The 18724-nt window shown below is 46.5% G+C and overlaps 1 protein-coding gene across 1 annotated transcript in view; it reads right to left on the reverse strand.

Annotated features, from left to right (window-relative positions):
* Positions 1-18724, reverse strand: part of slc5a1 (solute carrier family 5 member 1) — a gene marked incomplete at its 3' end in the record, with an annotated part of 128675 nt that overhangs the window by 92781 nt on the left and 17170 nt on the right. Inside the window, 1 exon segment of the mRNA XM_084319595.1 lies at positions 8201-8305. Within this exon segment, the coding sequence (XP_084175721.1) occupies positions 8201-8305 (105 nt within the window).

The raw sequence follows: 18724 nt of genomic DNA on the forward strand, positions 1-18724 counted from the left end.
TTAGTAGGAGGACCAGTATAGTTAGTAGAGTGACCAGTATAGTTTAGTAGAGGACCAGTATAGTTTAGTAGAGGACCAGTATAGTTTTAGTAGAGGACCAGTATAGTTTAGTAGAGGACCAGTATAGTTTAGTAGAGGACCAGTATAGTTTAGTAGAGGACCAGTATAGTTAGTAGAGGGCCAGTATAGTTTAGTAGAGGACCAGTATAGTTTAGTAGAGGACCAGTATAGTTTAGTAGAGGACCAGTATAGTTTAGTAGAGGACCAGTATAGTTTAGTAGAGGACCAGTATAGTTTAGTAGAGGACCAGTATAGTTTAGTAGAGGACCAGTATAGTTTAGTAGAGGACCAGTATAGTTTAGTAGAGGACCAGTATAGTTTAGTAGAGGACCAGTATAGTTTAGTAGAGGACCAGTATAGTTTAGTAGAGGACCAGTATAGTTTAGTAGAGGACCAGTATAGTTTAGTAGAGGACCAGTATAGTTTAGTAGAGGACCAGTATAGTTTAGTAGAGGACCAGTATAGTTTAGTAGAGGACCAGTATAGTTTAGTAGAGGACCAGTATAGTTTAGTAGAGGACCAGTATAGTTTAGTAGAGGACCAGTATAGTTTAGTAGAGGACCAGTATAGTTTAGTAGAGGACCAGTATAGTTTAGTAGAGGACCAGTATAGTTTAGTAGAGGACCAGTATAGTTTAGTAGAGGACCAGTATAGTTTAGTAGAGGACCAGTATAGTTTAGTAGAGGACCAGTATAGTTTAGTAGAGGACCAGTATAGTTTAGTAGAGGACCAGTATAGTTTAGTAGAGGACCAGTATAGTTTAGTAGAGGACCAGTATAGTTTAGTAGAGGACCAGTATAGTTTAGTAGAGGACCAGTATAGTTTAGTAGAGGACCAGTATAGTTTAGTAGAGGACCAGTATAGTTTAGTAGAGGACCAGTATAGTTTAGTAGAGGACCAGTATAGTTTAGTAGAGGACCAGTATAGTTTAGTAGAGGACCAGTATAGTTTAGTAGAGGACCAGTGTAGTTTAGTAGAGGGACCAGTATAGTTTAGTAGAGGACCAGTATAGTTTAGTAGAGGACCAGTATAGTTTAGTAGAGGACCAGTATAGTTTAGTAGAGGACCAGTATAGTTTAGTAGAGGACCAGTGTAGTTTAGTAGAGGACCAGTATAGTTTAGTAGAGGACCAGTATAGTTTAGTAGAGGACCAGTATAGTTTAGTAGAGGACCAGTGTAGTTTAGTAGAGGACCAGTATAGTTTAGTAGAGGACCAGTATAGTTTAGTAGAGGACCAGTATAGTTTAGTAGAGGACCAGTATAGTTTAGTAGAGGACCAGTATAGTTTAGTAGAGGACCAGTATAGTTTAGTAGAGGACCAGTGTAGTTTAGTAGAGGGCCAGTGTAGTTTAGTAGAGGACCAGTATAGTTTAGTAGAGGACCAGTGTAGTTTAGTAGAGGACCAGTATAGTTTAGTAGAGGACCAGTGTAGTTTAGTAGAGGACCAGTATAGTTTAGTAGAGGACCAGTATAGTTTAGTAGAGGACCAGTATAGTTTAGTAGAGGACCAGTATAGTTTAGTAGAGGACCAGTATAGTTTAGTAGAGGACCAGTATAGTTTAGTAGAGGACCAGTATAGTTTAGTAGAGGACCAGTGTAGTTTAGTAGAGGACCAGGGTAGTTTAGTAGAGGACCAGTATAGTTTAGTCCGCAGGGCCAGTATAGTTTAGTAGAGGACCAGTATAGTTTAGTAGAGGACCAGGGTAGTTTAGTAGAGGACCAGTATAGTTTAGTAGAGGACCAGTATAGTTTAGTAGAGGACCAGGGTAGTTTAGTAGAGGACCAGTATAGTTTAGTAGAGGACCAGTATAGTTTAGTAGAGGACCAGTATAGTTTAGTAGAGGACCAGTATAGTTTAGTAGAGGACCAGTATAGTTTAGTAGAGGACCAGTGTAGTTTAGTAGAGGACCAGTATAGTTTAGTAGAGAGGACCAGTGTAGTTTAGTAGAGGACCAGTATAGTTTAGTAGAGGACCAGTATAGTTTAGTAGAGGACCAGTGTAGTTTAGTAGAGGACCAGTATAGTTTAGTAGAGAGGACCAGTATAGTTTAGTAGAGGGCCAGTGTAGTTTAGTCCGCAGGGCCAGTATAGTTTAGTAGAGGGCCAGTATAGTTTAGTAGAGGACCAGTATAGTTTAGTAGAGGACCAGTATAGTTTAGTAGAGGACCAGTATAGTTTAGTAGAGGACCAGTATAGTTTAGTAGAGGGCCAGTGTAGTTTAGTCCGCAGGGCCAGTATAGTTTAGTAGAGGGCCAGTATAGTTTAGTAGAGGACCAGTATAGTTTAGTAGAGGACCAGTATAGTTTAGTAGAGAGGACCAGTATAGTTTAGTAGAGGACCAGTATAGTTTAGTAGAGGACCAGTATAGTTTAGTAGAGGACCAGTATAGTTTAGTAGAGGACCAGTATAGTTTAGTAGAGGGCCAGTGTAGTTTAGTAGAGGACCAGTATAGTTTAGTAGAGGACCAGTATAGTTTAGTAGAGGGCCAGTGTAGTTTAGTAGAGGACCAGTATAGTTTAGTAGAGGACCAGTATAGTTTAGTAGAGGACCAGTATAGTTTAGTAGAGGACCAGTATAGTTTAGTAGAGGGCCAGGGTAGTTTAGTCCGCAGGGCCAGTATAGTTTAGTAGAGGACCAGTATAGTTTAGTAGAGGACCAGTGTAGTTTAGTAGAGGGCCAGTATAGTTTAGTAGAGGACCAGTATAGTTTAGTAGAGGACCAGTATAGTTTAGTAGAGGACCAGTATAGTTTAGTCTGCAGGGCCAGTATAGTTTAGTCCGCAGGGCCAGTATAGTTTAGTAGAGGACCAGTGTAGTTTAGTAGAGGACCAGTATAGTTTAGTAGAGGACCAGTATAGTTTAGTAGAGGACCAGTGTAGTTTAGTAGAGGGCCAGTATAGTTTAGTAGAGGACCAGTATAGTTTAGTAGAGGACCAGTATAGTTTAGTAGAGGACCAGTATAGTTTAGTCTGCAGGGCCAGTATAGTTTAGTAGAGGACCAGTGTAGTTTAGTAGAGGGCCAGTATAGTTTAGTAGAGGACCAGTATAGTTTAGTAGAGGACCAGTATAGTTTAGTAGAGGACCAGTATAGTTTAGTAGAGGACCAGTATAGTTTAGTAGAGGACCAGTATAGTTTAGTAGAGGACCAGTGTAGTTTAGTAGAGGGCCAGTGTAGTTTAGTAGAGGACCAGTATAGTTTAGTAGAGGACCAGTGTAGTTTAGTAGAGGACCAGTATAGTTTAGTAGAGGACCAGTGTAGTTTAGTAGAGGACCAGTATAGTTTAGTAGAGGACCAGTATAGTTTAGTAGAGGACCAGTATAGTTTAGTAGAGGACCAGTATAGTTTAGTAGAGGACCAGTATAGTTTAGTAGAGGACCAGTATAGTTTAGTAGAGGACCAGTATAGTTTAGTAGAGGACCAGTGTAGTTTAGTAGAGGACCAGGGTAGTTTAGTAGAGGACCAGTATAGTTTAGTCCGCAGGGCCAGTATAGTTTAGTAGAGGACCAGTATAGTTTAGTAGAGGACCAGGGTAGTTTAGTAGAGGACCAGTATAGTTTAGTAGAGGACCAGTATAGTTTAGTAGAGGACCAGGGTAGTTTAGTAGAGGACCAGTATAGTTTAGTAGAGGGCCAGGGTAGTTTAGTCCGCAGGGCCAGTATAGTTTAGTAGAGGACCAGTATAGTTTAGTAGAGGACCAGTGTAGTTTAGTAGAGGGCCAGTATAGTTTAGTAGAGGACCAGTATAGTTTAGTAGAGGACCAGTATAGTTTAGTAGAGGACCAGTATAGTTTAGTCTGCAGGGCCAGTATAGTTTAGTCCGCAGGGCCAGTATAGTTTAGTAGAGGACCAGTGTAGTTTAGTAGAGGACCAGTATAGTTTAGTAGAGGACCAGTATAGTTTAGTAGAGGACCAGTGTAGTTTAGTAGAGGGCCAGTATAGTTTAGTAGAGGACCAGTATAGTTTAGTAGAGGACCAGTATAGTTTAGTAGAGGACCAGTATAGTTTAGTCTGCAGGGCCAGTATAGTTTAGTAGAGGACCAGTGTAGTTTAGTAGAGGGCCAGTATAGTTTAGTAGAGGACCAGTATAGTTTAGTAGAGGACCAGTATAGTTTAGTAGAGGACCAGTATAGTTTAGTAGAGGACCAGTATAGTTTAGTAGAGGACCAGTATAGTTTAGTAGAGGACCAGTGTAGTTTAGTAGAGGGCCAGTGTAGTTTAGTAGAGGACCAGTATAGTTTAGTAGAGGACCAGTGTAGTTTAGTAGAGGACCAGTATAGTTTAGTAGAGGACCAGTGTAGTTTAGTAGAGGACCAGTATAGTTTAGTAGAGGACCAGTATAGTTTAGTAGAGGACCAGTATAGTTTAGTAGAGGACCAGTATAGTTTAGTAGAGGACCAGTATAGTTTAGTAGAGGACCAGTATAGTTTAGTAGAGGACCAGTATAGTTTAGTAGAGGACCAGTGTAGTTTAGTAGAGGACCAGGGTAGTTTAGTAGAGGACCAGTATAGTTTAGTCCGCAGGGCCAGTATAGTTTAGTAGAGGACCAGTATAGTTTAGTAGAGGACCAGGGTAGTTTAGTAGAGGACCAGTATAGTTTAGTAGAGGACCAGTATAGTTTAGTAGAGGACCAGGGTAGTTTAGTAGAGGACCAGTATAGTTTAGTAGAGGACCAGTATAGTTTAGTAGAGGACCAGTATAGTTTAGTAGAGGACCAGTATAGTTTAGTAGAGGACCAGTATAGTTTAGTAGAGGACCAGTGTAGTTTAGTAGAGGACCAGTATAGTTTAGTAGAGAGGACCAGTGTAGTTTAGTAGAGGACCAGTATAGTTTAGTAGAGGACCAGTATAGTTTAGTAGAGGACCAGTGTAGTTTAGTAGAGGACCAGTATAGTTTAGTAGAGAGGACCAGTATAGTTTAGTAGAGGGCCAGTGTAGTTTAGTCCGCAGGGCCAGTATAGTTTAGTAGAGGGCCAGTATAGTTTAGTAGAGGACCAGTATAGTTTAGTAGAGGACCAGTATAGTTTAGTAGAGGACCAGTATAGTTTAGTAGAGGACCAGTATAGTTTAGTAGAGGGCCAGTGTAGTTTAGTCCGCAGGGCCAGTATAGTTTAGTAGAGGGCCAGTATAGTTTAGTAGAGGACCAGTATAGTTTAGTAGAGGACCAGTATAGTTTAGTAGAGAGGACCAGTATAGTTTAGTAGAGGACCAGTATAGTTTAGTAGAGGACCAGTATAGTTTAGTAGAGGACCAGTATAGTTTAGTAGAGGACCAGTATAGTTTAGTAGAGGGCCAGTGTAGTTTAGTAGAGGACCAGTATAGTTTAGTAGAGGACCAGTATAGTTTAGTAGAGGGCCAGTGTAGTTTAGTAGAGGACCAGTATAGTTTAGTAGAGGACCAGTATAGTTTAGTAGAGGACCAGTATAGTTTAGTAGAGGACCAGTATAGTTTAGTAGAGGGCCAGGGTAGTTTAGTCCGCAGGGCCAGTATAGTTTAGTAGAGGACCAGTATAGTTTAGTAGAGGACCAGTGTAGTTTAGTAGAGGGCCAGTATAGTTTAGTAGAGGACCAGTATAGTTTAGTAGAGGACCAGTATAGTTTAGTAGAGGACCAGTATAGTTTAGTCTGCAGGGCCAGTATAGTTTAGTCCGCAGGGCCAGTATAGTTTAGTAGAGGACCAGTGTAGTTTAGTAGAGGACCAGTATAGTTTAGTAGAGGACCAGTATAGTTTAGTAGAGGACCAGTGTAGTTTAGTAGAGGGCCAGTATAGTTTAGTAGAGGACCAGTATAGTTTAGTAGAGGACCAGTATAGTTTAGTAGAGGACCAGTATAGTTTAGTCTGCAGGGCCAGTATAGTTTAGTAGAGGACCAGTGTAGTTTAGTAGAGGGCCAGTATAGTTTAGTAGAGGACCAGTATAGTTTAGTAGAGGACCAGTATAGTTTAGTAGAGGACCAGTATAGTTTAGTCTGCAGGGCCAGTATAGTTTAGTAGAGGACCAGTATAGTTTAGTCTGCAGGGCCAGTGTAGTTTAGTAGAGGACCAGTATAGTTTAGTAGAGGACCAGTATAGTTTAGTAGAGGACCAGTGTAGTTTAGTAGAGGACCAGTATAGTTTAGTAGAGGACCAGTATAGTTTAGTAGAGGACCAGTGTAGTTTAGTAGAGGACCAGTATAGTTTAGTAGAGGACCAGTATAGTTTAGTAGAGGACCAGTATAGTTTAGTCTGCAGGGCCAGTGTAGTTTAGTAGAGGACCAGTGTAGTTTAGTAGAGGACCAGTGTAGTTTAGTAGAGGACCAGTATAGTTTAGTAGAGGACCAGTGTAGTTTAGTAGAGGGCCAGTATAGTTTAGTAGAGGACCAGTATAGTTTAGTAGAGGACCAGTATAGTTTAGTAGAGGACCAGTATAGTTTAGTAGAGGACCAGTATAGTTTAGTAGAGGACCAGTATAGTTTAGTAGAGGACCAGTGTAGTTTAGTAGAGGACCAGTATAGTTTAGTAGAGGGCCAGTATAGTTTAGTAGAGGACCAGTATAGTTTAGTAGAGGGCCAGGGTAGTTTAGTCCGCAGGGCCAGTGTAGTTTAGTCCGCAGGGCCAGTATAGTTTAGTAGAGGGCCAGGGTAGTTTAGTCTGCAGGGCCAGTATAGTTTAGTAGAGGGCCAGGGTAGTTTAGTCTGCAGGGCCAGTATAGTTTAGTAGAGGACCAGGGTAGTTTAGTCCGCAGGGCCAGTATAGTTTAGTAGAGGGCCAGTATAGTTTAGTAGAGGACCAGTATAGTTTAGTAGAGGACCAGTGTAGTTTAGTCCGCAGGGCCAGTGTAGTTTAGTAGAGGACCAGTATAGTTTAGTAGAGGACCAGTGTAGTTTAGTAGAGGACCAGTATAGTTTAGTAGAGGACCAGTGTAGTTTAGTAGAGGACCAGTGTAGTTTAGTAGAGGACCAGTATAGTTTAGTAGAGGACCAGTATAGTTTAGTAGAGGACCAGTATAGTTTAGTAGAGGACCAGTATAGTTTAGTAGAGGACCAGTATAGTTTAGTAGAGGACCAGGGTAGTTTAGTAGAGGACCAGTATAGTTTAGTAGAGGACCAGTATAGTTTAGTAGAGGACCAGTATAGTTTAGTAGAGGACCAGTGTAGTTTAGTAGAGAGGACCAGTATAGTTTAGTAGAGGACCAGTATAGTTTAGTAGAGGACCAGTATAGTTTAGTAGAGGACCAGTATAGTTTAGTAGAGGACCAGTATAGTTTAGTAGAGGACCAGGGTAGTTTAGTAGAGGACCAGTATAGTTTAGTAGAGGACCAGTATAGTTTAGTAGAGGACCAGTATAGTTTAATAGAGGACCAGTATAGTTTAGTAGAGGACCAGGGTAGTTTAGTAGAGGACCAGTGTAGTTTAGTCCGCAGGACCAGTGTAGTTTAGTAGAGGACCAGTGTAGTTTAGTCTGCAGGGCCAGTATAGTTTAGTAGAGGGCCAGTGTAGTTTAGTCCGCAGGGCCAGTATAGTTTAGTAGAGGACCAGTATAGTTTAGTAGAGGGCCAGTGTAGTTTAGTAGAGGGCCAGTGTAGTTTAGTCCGCAGGGCCAGTATAGTTTAGTAGAGGACCAGTATAGTTTAGTAGAGGACCAGTATAGTTTAGTCCGCAGGGCCAGTGTAGTTTAGTAGAGGGCCAGTGTAGTTTAGTAGAGGACCAGTGTAGTTTAGTCCGCAGGGCCAGTATAGTTTAGTAGAGGACCAGGGTAGTTTAGTCCGCAGGGCCAGTATAGTTTAGTAGAGGACCAGTATAGTTTAGTAGAGGACCAGTATAGTTTAGTCCGCAGGGCCAGTGTAGTTTAGTAGAGGGCCAGTGTAGTTTAGTAGAGGACCAGTGTAGTTTAGTCCGCAGGGCCAGTATAGTTTAGTAGAGGACCAGGGTAGTTTAGTCCGCAGGGCCAGTATAGTTTAGTAGAGGACCAGTATAGTTTAGTCCGCAGGGCCAGTGTAGTTTAGTAGAGGGCCAGGGTAGTTTAGTCCGCAGGGCCAGTGTAGTTTAGTCTGCAGGGCCAGTGTAGTTTAGTAGAGGACCAGGGTAGTTTAGTCTGCAGGGCCAGTGTAGTTTAGTAGAGGACCAGGGTAGTTTAGTCCGCAGGGCCCCAGGGTTCGAGGAGACTCACGGAGATCTTGGTGAAGACGTAGAGGAACAGAGACAACACCGAGAGGTAGATCCGGATCCTCTGGCCTCCAAACCTCTTCTTCAGGTACTCAGGCATGGTGACCACCTGCAGACAGCAGAGCACGCTGGGATCAGCCCCACTTTCACTCGGTCAACTCAAACCAGGTTCACCTCTGGGACAGCAGCCCCCCCCCCCCCTGTCCATTAAAGCTGCCCCCTCTTTCGAGTCTTTTAAATAGAAACTCAAAACCCACCTATATCGCCTGGCCTTCCCTAGCCCCTTTCGTGACTGCGGTGTGCAAGCCTGGGGCTCTGGTGACCGCAGTCACTCTCACGTAGACCGCGACCAGTTTCAAAATAAGGTACCAAGCGTGATCAAAAATATATCAGATATGAATTTCAAAGATACCCAGCGTACAATATGGGTTTAACACAGCTTTACACTGGGGTCTGGAGGCTCGGAGTTGCTAATAAACAGTTTAAATCATTGTTACTCCACGAGTGGTACTCACAGAGCGAGCCGTGTATTTCCGCCTGTAATGCCTGGACCAGGCAGCCAAATGCCTGGTGCGCATGCGCGGTGACACCAATGGCGGAAATACACGGCTCGCTCTGTGAGTACCACTCGTGGAGTAACAATGATTGGTTGACAAGCGTCATGTCTAAATGTGCTATATAAATATATTTGATTGATTGATTGATATCAATCAGTAGACTCAAAACACAGTTCTTGTTTAATTTACTGGACCACGGTTTGAGTCAATACACAGTTCTTATTCCACATACCTGGAGCTGGTGTGAGTCTATACCCTCCACTCAAACATATATTGTTTTTATGGTTAACTCCACTTGGACTTTGACTATACAGATTATTTGTAGAGAACTTGTCACCAGAGCACCTTCTTCACATCCTTCCCCTGGAGAGGAAGAGCTTCTCTGTACTCGCCTGAGCTGCATGTGTGATGTCACTGATAGGTGAGTCTCGTGTAGCCACAGCTCACTCCACATAATTCATATTCATTCATGTTAATAACTACTGAGTTAGTCGTCTATTCATTCATGTTAACTACTGAGTTAGTCTTCTATTCATTCATGTTAACTACTGAGTTAGTCTTCTATTCATTCATGTTAATAACTACTGAGTTAGTCTTCTATTCATTCATGTTAACTACTAAGTTAATCTTCTATTCATTCATGTTAACTACTGAGTTAGTCTTCTATTCATTCATGTTAACTACTAAGTTAATCTTCTATTCATTCATGTTAACTACTGAGTTAGTCTTCTATTCATTCATGTTAACGTTAGGTTATGACTATAACCAAGTTCTGTTAGTTAGGGGCGATGCTTGGCATCACTACTGCACTATCTCGCGTACGTGCACGCGTACTGAATAAACCACAAATGTACCTCTAATACCAGTATTAGTCTGACCACACCCCTCATCAGCTTACCTTCATAAGCAGGTGTGTGGTCACCTGCTCTCCTCCTTCCCAAGCTTTCACCACAAGGTGAGGACAAGGGCTGCAGCGGCCGTCTGATGCCAAGCATCGCCCCTAACTAACAGAACTTGGTTATAGTCATAACCTAACGTTCTGTATCGTTAGTGGCTTAGCTTGGCATCACTACTGCACAAGGGAGGCCAAGCGGAGCCACCTGGCTGACAAATACACCCCGCTGACAGCCCCCCAAAACCATCAGAACAGGGAGGGCCGAGCCCCCCCGACCCCCCCTAATGGAGGGTATCCCCCCTATTAGAGGCTTCACGGGAAGGCGACGGACCCGACCGTGCGAAGAGGCACTCAAGCAACTTAACGCACAGGGTGAGCAGACCGTGGCTTGACCCCACGACTACACACACGCACAACCCGCATGCCACCCGGGAACGAACGGAGGAACAACCTCGTTACTGCCCCCAGAATCACGGGGCCAAGGGCAAACCCAACCCCGTGGCAAGGCCGTAGCAGCGGAGCGCGAAGGAAGACCCAGACCCACCAAAAGGACTGGACTCCCTGGAATGGGGGCCCGGAGAAGTCCATGATGCCAGCATCAAGACCCCACCAGGTGGGCACGCAGTGCCCCGCCCCCCACATCGCCAGCGTATTCGGACAAAGGCCCCTCAGTTACTGCACCTGGTATTCCCAGGCGGAATCCCATCCAAGTACTAACCAGGCCAGAACCTGCTTAGCTTCCGAGATCGGACGAGATCGGGCGTGTTCAGGTTGGTATGGCCGTAAGCCGAGCGGGCCCCGTCCCCCCAATAGTACACCGCCTGGCACACTGACCCTGCAGAACAGGCAGTCAGCATGGCCGTAAGCACACAAAAAGGTTAACCAACGGAAGCAGGCAGCGCACCGGGGAAAAACCAGGCAACAGGCTGTTAACCCTAGCCTGGAGACTGCGGACGAGACAGGCGCCAGAGGGGACAGCTGAACACAGCCGCCCCGGCGGAAGGAGCGTAAGCTGGCGGTGTTGCATGACCAAGCCTCCATTCAAAAACCCCCACCCAGAGGGGTCGAGGCAGAGAAGGCTGACACGATTGGCAGACGTCATGAACGTGCAGGGGCACCCTCAAACGGTGAACCCGGGAGTTGACACTGCTCCAACACACCAGGGAATCAACCACCTCGGTGTTACCCAATGCGGTGGTTGTTCCTATAACCCCCCAAGAAAAAACTCCAAAACACACCTGCGGGCATACACCGGCTATACCGCAGTACAAGTGTTTCAGTTTCCAAAAAGGGTTAACCCAGGCCTACGGGTCGCAAACATCACTTCGGACCGGGCCTGGCGGTACGGGAAGCACAGGGTCACCAGAGGAGGTCAAAAAACCACCCCCACAGGCCCCTCTTCGCCATGCGTGAGAGAGGAGCGAAAAATAATGGAGAACCAGCCCCTAAGCACACCGTACCTGGTATTCCCCGGCGGTCTCCCAACCAAGTACCAACCAGGACCAACCTGTGTAGCGGCCGAGATCCGACGAGATCGAGCGCGTACAGAATGGCATGGCTGTAAGCCATGACGACAGTGCTGAGTAAAAACATACCCAACCAGGGTCTCCATAGCGCTTAACCCTGTGACACCCAGACCGACCTGGCATTTTTCCCCCTGAAAAAAGCCCAAGTCCCTCAGGGTACCAGAACAGCAGATCTGCATCCCCGGCGGACAACGGGTTCAACTGATCTGGACCAGCGTGACCAGAACCAGTCCCGTGCCCTAACCACGCCGACATGCCTACTCCAGGAAAAGGGCAGATATGCGTGTTGATCTTAACATGAAAAGAAGGCGCCACCCAGACGTTCGGACGAACCGCGCCTGGTGGCCCACCCCAAGGGCGTGAGACCCCACTACATATGTTCAGATCCATCCCGTCATCATCCCCCAGACATGAACGAGAACCCGTCGACAACCCACCCAGGTCATGGGATGTGGTTGTCGGAAGAGGAAAAACCCCCATCTCAGTTGCTTTATAAAAACGCTGTTTCAACCACAAGCAACCAAGGCGTGCCAGTCAATCGCCTGTTTACAGCGAGCTAGCACTATACGTGCGTCGGGACACACCCCCATCAATGAACAGGCTATTTAGACCTGTCATTGAATCCCCAAGGCGCCCAGGGGAACGACAAGAGGGGTGTGACACCCCCTAACTCCAACACTTCTGGAATAGAAAGAAGGAAGCATCAACAGTATGTATCCCAGTCTACACAGCCGGGGTAAAAAATTTTCACATTTTTACATCCCACCACCCTCCCATAGGAAAGAGACGGGGATCCCCAGAGAGACTTCCCACGCGAGCTGTACAGATTGAAAAGAATATATTGCACCTTGAGCCATGTAAAAAACTGGTTTTAGGGCCTCCGGGGAAGAGGCACTGAACCCATACACACTCAACAAACGAATTGAATCGAATATACATACAATAGAAAAGGACCCTTCTAGAGGGTCCACTCACTTTGACAATCTGAGGAGGAAGGCTCTGTACTCTGATGGAGGCTTCCTCACATGGAAGAAGGAGTCCGAACTCACAGAAGGCCTGAATAGGCGCTTGGTGAGGAGGAGCCCTGACCACCCCCCCTGAAAACAGATCCATCACATGGACCTGAACAGCACACGGAAGTCCTACCAACAGAGACGCGCACGGTGACGTACTCTATGACGGGGGAATTCCTGCGGTGCACACGCCCAATATACCAGGCCGTGGGATCAGCGAAGTGCAGTCACAAGACACCGTAGAACACAGCCGACCTGTGTTGTTCGATCCGGGCAGCGTCGCCGCTCCAACCAGTCGCTACAGTCCTCTTTGTTGACGCAATCCCCGTCCAGGCTCAGGGCAGGGTCGACGAAACATCCCCTGTCAAGGATGACGTCGCGGTCAAGAGTGTAAAACATGTTAAAATCAAAGCACGTTCAACAGAATAGCATCAAGCCAACGGCGATCAGAAGCGAGCTCCGGCGGCGCGCGAGAAGCTAAGCTACCCCGCGCCAGCCATGGCCCTAGCAGCAAGCTAACGTTTACCCAGCGACCACGACATGCTAGCCCCGCAGCTAACAGCTGACTGGCTAACAGTAGGCCTTAAGCAGGCCATGCAGCGATCCAGCAGGCTAACGCAGCAGTTAACAGCTGACTGGCTAACCGTAAGCTATGAACATGTAAACAATGACATAACACTCACCCAGACAGGCCGCCGTTCTGAACCTCTCCTCACTTCTTAAGAGAAAAGAGAAAACAAGACGTCAACACCGCTTCACAACGGTGAACATCCGGCGGAATCAGCACAGTACCAACTGGCCTGTGTAGCTGACTTCGAACATGAATCTGCCGCTATCGCACATTACATGCACATATCCCCTCGTGAAGGAATACTCTCATTTGGATATGAAAGATGGGGCCTTAACACGGTGACAGAGAGAATCCACTCGTCCAGAACACACAGGGATCACCAGTGTCAATGGTCGCGGCCCACTAGTTAAAACTATAATGGTCTCCAGACCAAGGCCTTCTGTCGCCTAGGCGGCTAAACAAAGGACCCTAGCCTGGGGCCGGTTTCCATAAACTTTGTCAAGTAGCCCCCATAGCACTAACAGACAAGTGGAGCCCGCCAGCAAACACTACTCACCCAACCTGGAACGCACCGCTCCTCACAACATCGGCATGTCCGACAGTTCAGCTGTGGCCTGACAGGTTTCACCCCAACAAACACAGCAAGGAACTGCAGTTGAGAAGCATGCAGCGGCGTGCTCCCAATACGAAAACCGGTGGAGGGTTTTCAGAATGATCATCATCTTCTAGACACTCCAGTACGAAGACAATATCGCCGTATTTTCTCGAAAATAGTGAGAGAGAAAATAAAGATATGATGTCAACGTATCCTTGTTTCCCAAGCTGTTCCTAATCCAATTTCTTCCATCATGGTGTCAAGTGTGGGGATCTACCGAGGCACTTCTTCCTTGTGGTGAAAGCGAGAAGGAGGAGAGCAGGTGACCACACACCTGCTTATGAAGGTAAGCTGATGAGGGGTGTGGTCAGACTAATACTGGTATTAGAGGTACATTTGTGGTTTATTCAGTACGCGTGCACGTACGCGAGATAGTGCAGTAGTGATGCCAAGCTAAGCCACTAACGATACAGAACTACTGAGTCAGTCTTCTATTCATTCATGTTAACTAATGAGTTAGTCATCTATTCATTCATGTTAACCACTGAGTTAGTCTTCTATTCATTCATGTTAACTACTGAGTTAGTCATCTATTCATTCATGTTAACCACTGAGTTAGTCTTCTATTCATTCATGTTAACCACTGAGTTAGTCTTCTATTCATTCATGTTAACTACTGAGTCAGTCTTCTATTCATTCATGTTAACTAATGAGTTAGTCATCTATTCATTCATGTTAACTACTGAGTTAGTCTTCTATTCATTCATGTTAACTAATGAGTTAGTCTTCTATTCATTCATGCTAACTACTGAGTTAGTTGTCTATTCATTCATGTTAACTACTGAGTTAGTCGTCTATTCATTCATGTTAACCACTGAGTTAGTCTTCTATTCATTCATGTTAACCACTGAGTTAGTCTTCTATTCATTCATGCTAACTACTGAGTTAGTCGTCTATTCATTCATGTTAATAACTACTGAGTTAGTCTTCTATTCATTCATGTTAACTACTGAGTTAGTCTTCTATTCATTCATGTTAACTACTGAGTTAGTCGTCTATTCATTCATGTTAACCACTGAGTTAGTCGTCTATTCATTCATGTTAACTACTGAGTTAGTCTTCTATTCATTCATGTTAACCACTGAGTTAGTCGTCTATTCATTCATGTTAACTACTGAGTTAGTCGTCTATTCATTCATGTTAACTACTGAGTTAGTCGTCTATTCATTCATGTTAACTACTGAGTTAGTCGTCTATTCATTCATGTTAACTACTGAGTTAGTCGTCTATTCATTCATGTTAATAACTACTGAGTTAGTCTTCTATTCATTCATGTTAACTACTGAGTTAGTCTTATGTTCATTCATGTTAACTAATGAGTTAGTCGTCTATTCATTCATGTTAATAACTACTGAGTTAGTCTTCTATTCATTCATGTTAACTACTGAGTTAGTCTTATATTCATTCATGTTAACTACTGAGTTAGTCGTCTATTCATTCATGTTAACTACTGAGTTAGTCGTCTATTCATTCATGTTAACTACTGAGTTAGTCTTCTATTCATTCATGTTAACGTTAGGTTATGACTATAACCAAGTTCTGTTAGTTAGGGCGATGCTTGGCTTCGCCTTCTGCACTATCTCGCGTACGTGCACGCGTACTGAATAAACCACAAATGTACCTCTAATACCAGTATTAGTCTGACCACACCCCTCATCAGCTTACCTACATAAGCAGGTGTGTGGTCACCTGCTCTCCTCCTTCCCAAGCTTTCACCACAAGGTGAGGTCAAGGGCTGCAGCGGCCGTCCGAAGCCAAGCATCGCCCTAACTAACAGAACTTGGTTATAGTCATAACCTAACGTTCTGTATCGTTAGGGCTCAGCTTGGCTTCGCCTTCTGCACAAGGGAGGCCAAGCGGAGCCACTTGGCTGACAAATACACCCCGCTGACAGCCCCCCAAAACCATCAGAACAGGGAGGGCCGAGCCCCCCCGACCCCCCCTAATGGAGGGTATCCCCCCTATTAGAGGCTTCACGGGAAGGCGACGGACCCGACCGTGCGAAGAGCTCTCAAGCAACTTAACGCACAGGGTGAGCAGACCGTGGCTTGACCCACGACTACACACACGCACAACCCGCATGCCACCCGGGAACGAACGGAGGAACAACCTCGTTACTGCCCCCAGAATCACGGGGTCAAGGGCAAACCCAACCCCGTGGCAAGGCCGTAGCAGCGGAGCACGAAGGAAGACCCAGACCCACCAAAAGGACTGGACTCCCTGGAATGGGGGCCCGGAGAAGTCCATGATGCCAGCATCAAGACCCCACCAGGTGGGCACGTAGTGCCCCGCCCCCCACATCGCCAGCGTATTCGGACAAAGGCCCCTCAGTTACTGCACCTGGTATTCCCAGGCGGAACCAACCAGGCCAGTAAGCCGAGCGGGCCCCGTCCCCCCAATAGTACACCGCCTGGCACACTGACCCTGCAGAATAGGCAGTCAGCATGGCCGTAAGCACACAAAAAAGGTTAACCAACGGAAGCAGGCAGCGCACCGGGGAAAAACCAGGCAACAGGCTGTTAACCCTAGCCTGGAGACTGCGGACGAGACAGGCGCCAGAGGGGACAGCTGAACACAGCCGCCCCGGCGGAAGGAGCGTAAGCTGGCGGTGTTGCATGACCAAGCCTCCATTTAACAACCCCCACCCAGAGGGGTCGAGGCAGAGAAGGCTGACACGATTGGCAGACGTCATGAACGTGCAGGGGCACCCTCAACCGGTGAACCCGGGAGTTGACACTGCTCCAACACACCAGGGAATCAACCACCTCGGTGTTACCCAATGCGGTGGTTGTTCCTATAACCCCTCAAGAAAAAACTCCAAAACACACCTGCGGGTATACACCGGCTATACCGCAGTACAAGTGTTTCAGTTTCCAAAAAGGGTTAACCCAGGCCTACGGGTCGCAAACATCACTTCGGACCGGGCCTGGCGGTACGGGAAGCACAGGGTCACCAGAGGAGGTCAAAAAACCACCCCCACAGGCCCCTCTTCGCCATGCGTGAGAGAGGAGCGAAAAACAATGGAGAACCAGCCCCTAAGCACACCGTACCTGGTATTCCCCGGCGGTCTCCCAACCAAGTACTAACCAGGACCAACCTGTGTAGCGGCCGAGATCCGACGAGACCGAGCGCGTACAGAATGGCATGGCTGTAAGCCATGACGACAGTGCTGAGTAAAAACATACCCAACCAGGGTCTCCATAGCGCTTAACCCTGTGACACCCAGACCGACCTGGCATTTTTCCCCCTGAAAAAAGCCCAAGTCCCTCAGGGTACCAGAACAGCAGATCTGCATCCCCGGCGGACAACGGGTTCAACTGATCTGGACCAGCGTGACCAGAACCAGTCCCGTGCCCTAACCACGCCGACATGCCCCAGGAAAAGGGCAGATATGCGTGTTGATCTTAACATGAAAAGAAGGCGCCACCCAGACGTCGGGACGAACCGCGCCTGGTGGCCCACCCCAAGGGCGTGAGACCCCACTACATATGTTCAGATCCATCCCGTCATCATCCCCCAGACATGAACGAGGATCCGTCGACAACCCACCCAGGTCATGGGATGTGGTCGCCGGAAGAGGAAAAACCCCCATCTCAGTTGCTTTATAAAAACGCCGTTTCAACCACAAGCAACTAAGGCGTGCCAGTCAATCGCCTGTTTACAGCGAGCTAGCACTATACGTGCGTCGGGACACACCCCCATCAATGAACAGGCTATTTAGACCTGCCATTGAATCCCCAAGGCGCCCAGGGGAACGACAAGAGGGGTGTGACACTCCCTAACTCCAATACTTCTGGAATAGAAAGAAGGAAGCATCAACAGTATGTATCCCAGTCTACACAGCCGGGGTAAAAAATGTACACATTTTTACATCCCACCACCCTCCCATAGGAAAGAGACGGGGATCCCCAGAGAGACTTCCCACGCGAGCTGTACAGATTGAAAAGAATATATTGCACCTTGAGCCATGTAAAAAACTGGTTTTAGGGCCTCCGGGGAAGAGGCACCGAACCCATACACACTCAATAAACGAATTGAATCGAATATACATACAATAGAAAAGGACCCTTCTAGAGGGTCCACTCACTTTGACAATCTGAGGAGGAAGGCTCTGTACTCTGATGGAGGCTTCCTCACATGGATCACATGGAAGAAGGAGTCCGAACTCACAGAAGGCCTGAGTAGGCGCTTGGTGAGGAGGAGCCCTGACCACCCCCCCTGAAAACAGATCCATCACATGGACCTGAACAGCACACGGAAGTCCTACCAACAGAGACGCGCACGGTGACGTACTCTATGGCGGGGGAATTCCTGCGGTGCACACGCCCAATATACCAGGCCGTGGGACCAGGAACTCCCTCCCCCCCCCCCCCCCCCCCCCCCCCGTAACGTGCCGAACCGCCACGTGACGGGAACCTTGAAGGACAGGGGGTGTACCCCTGACCGACAGAACAATGGGGAGAGGAAAGGTTACCAGTTCACCCCTTTACGACCCCACACCCATGATACGACGTAACGACAAAAAGAGAATATGACACAGTCATAGTCAGCTCTATGAAGCGTTTCACAGCTCCACACAGCGCACGAGCTAACCTGCTATCTGATTTTTACTAAGGAAAAACACAGAATAGAGAGGGCTCTAAGAACCCCGGTCCAACATACACATGTGCTTCTGTGGCCAGTACAACCCAGTTGTAGGTCACATGACACACACAACCCATCATCATCACAATGAGAGAATACATCATTCTTGATTAGTATCGACCACAGGCCTTGCTAAGCACACGACAGCAACCAAACCAATTTCCCTTTAGGAAATAAGTTTCTCCAGCAGATTTAGCACAACCTCAGCAATCAAGCTGAGAGTTACATCGTATCCCTACCACACAAAGACACAATTAATGCACAACATGTCTGATAGGAGGTGATAAAGTCCCCAGGGAACCAGGGGGGGAAACACAATCCTCCTATTTCACCCTCAATACGGCCAGTTAAAACAGGAAAACCTGTCAATGTGTGAACTCACTGTTCATTGTCATTACAGTCTGAGAAAGAACATTCTTTTACTCACTCGTCACCAAGCATAGCTTCATAGGTTAGTTGCCTTAGTAGTGAGTACACGGTACACATAAACACCATGATGTTTCTCACACAACAACCAGATCAATACATCACGACCTGCACGGAGAAGCTACTGCCAGTGACAAAAACAGCTCACACACAACCCGCAACGTATCTCAAATGCATTGCAACAACACACGTTTTGGGAAAAAACACCGTCATTCACAATACATTTAGCAAGGTAAAACCA

This window comes from Notolepis coatsorum, assembly GCF_963971535.1.
Source record: "Notolepis coatsorum genome assembly, chromosome: 8".
NCBI lineage: Eukaryota > Metazoa > Chordata > Actinopteri > Aulopiformes > Paralepididae > Notolepis > Notolepis coatsorum.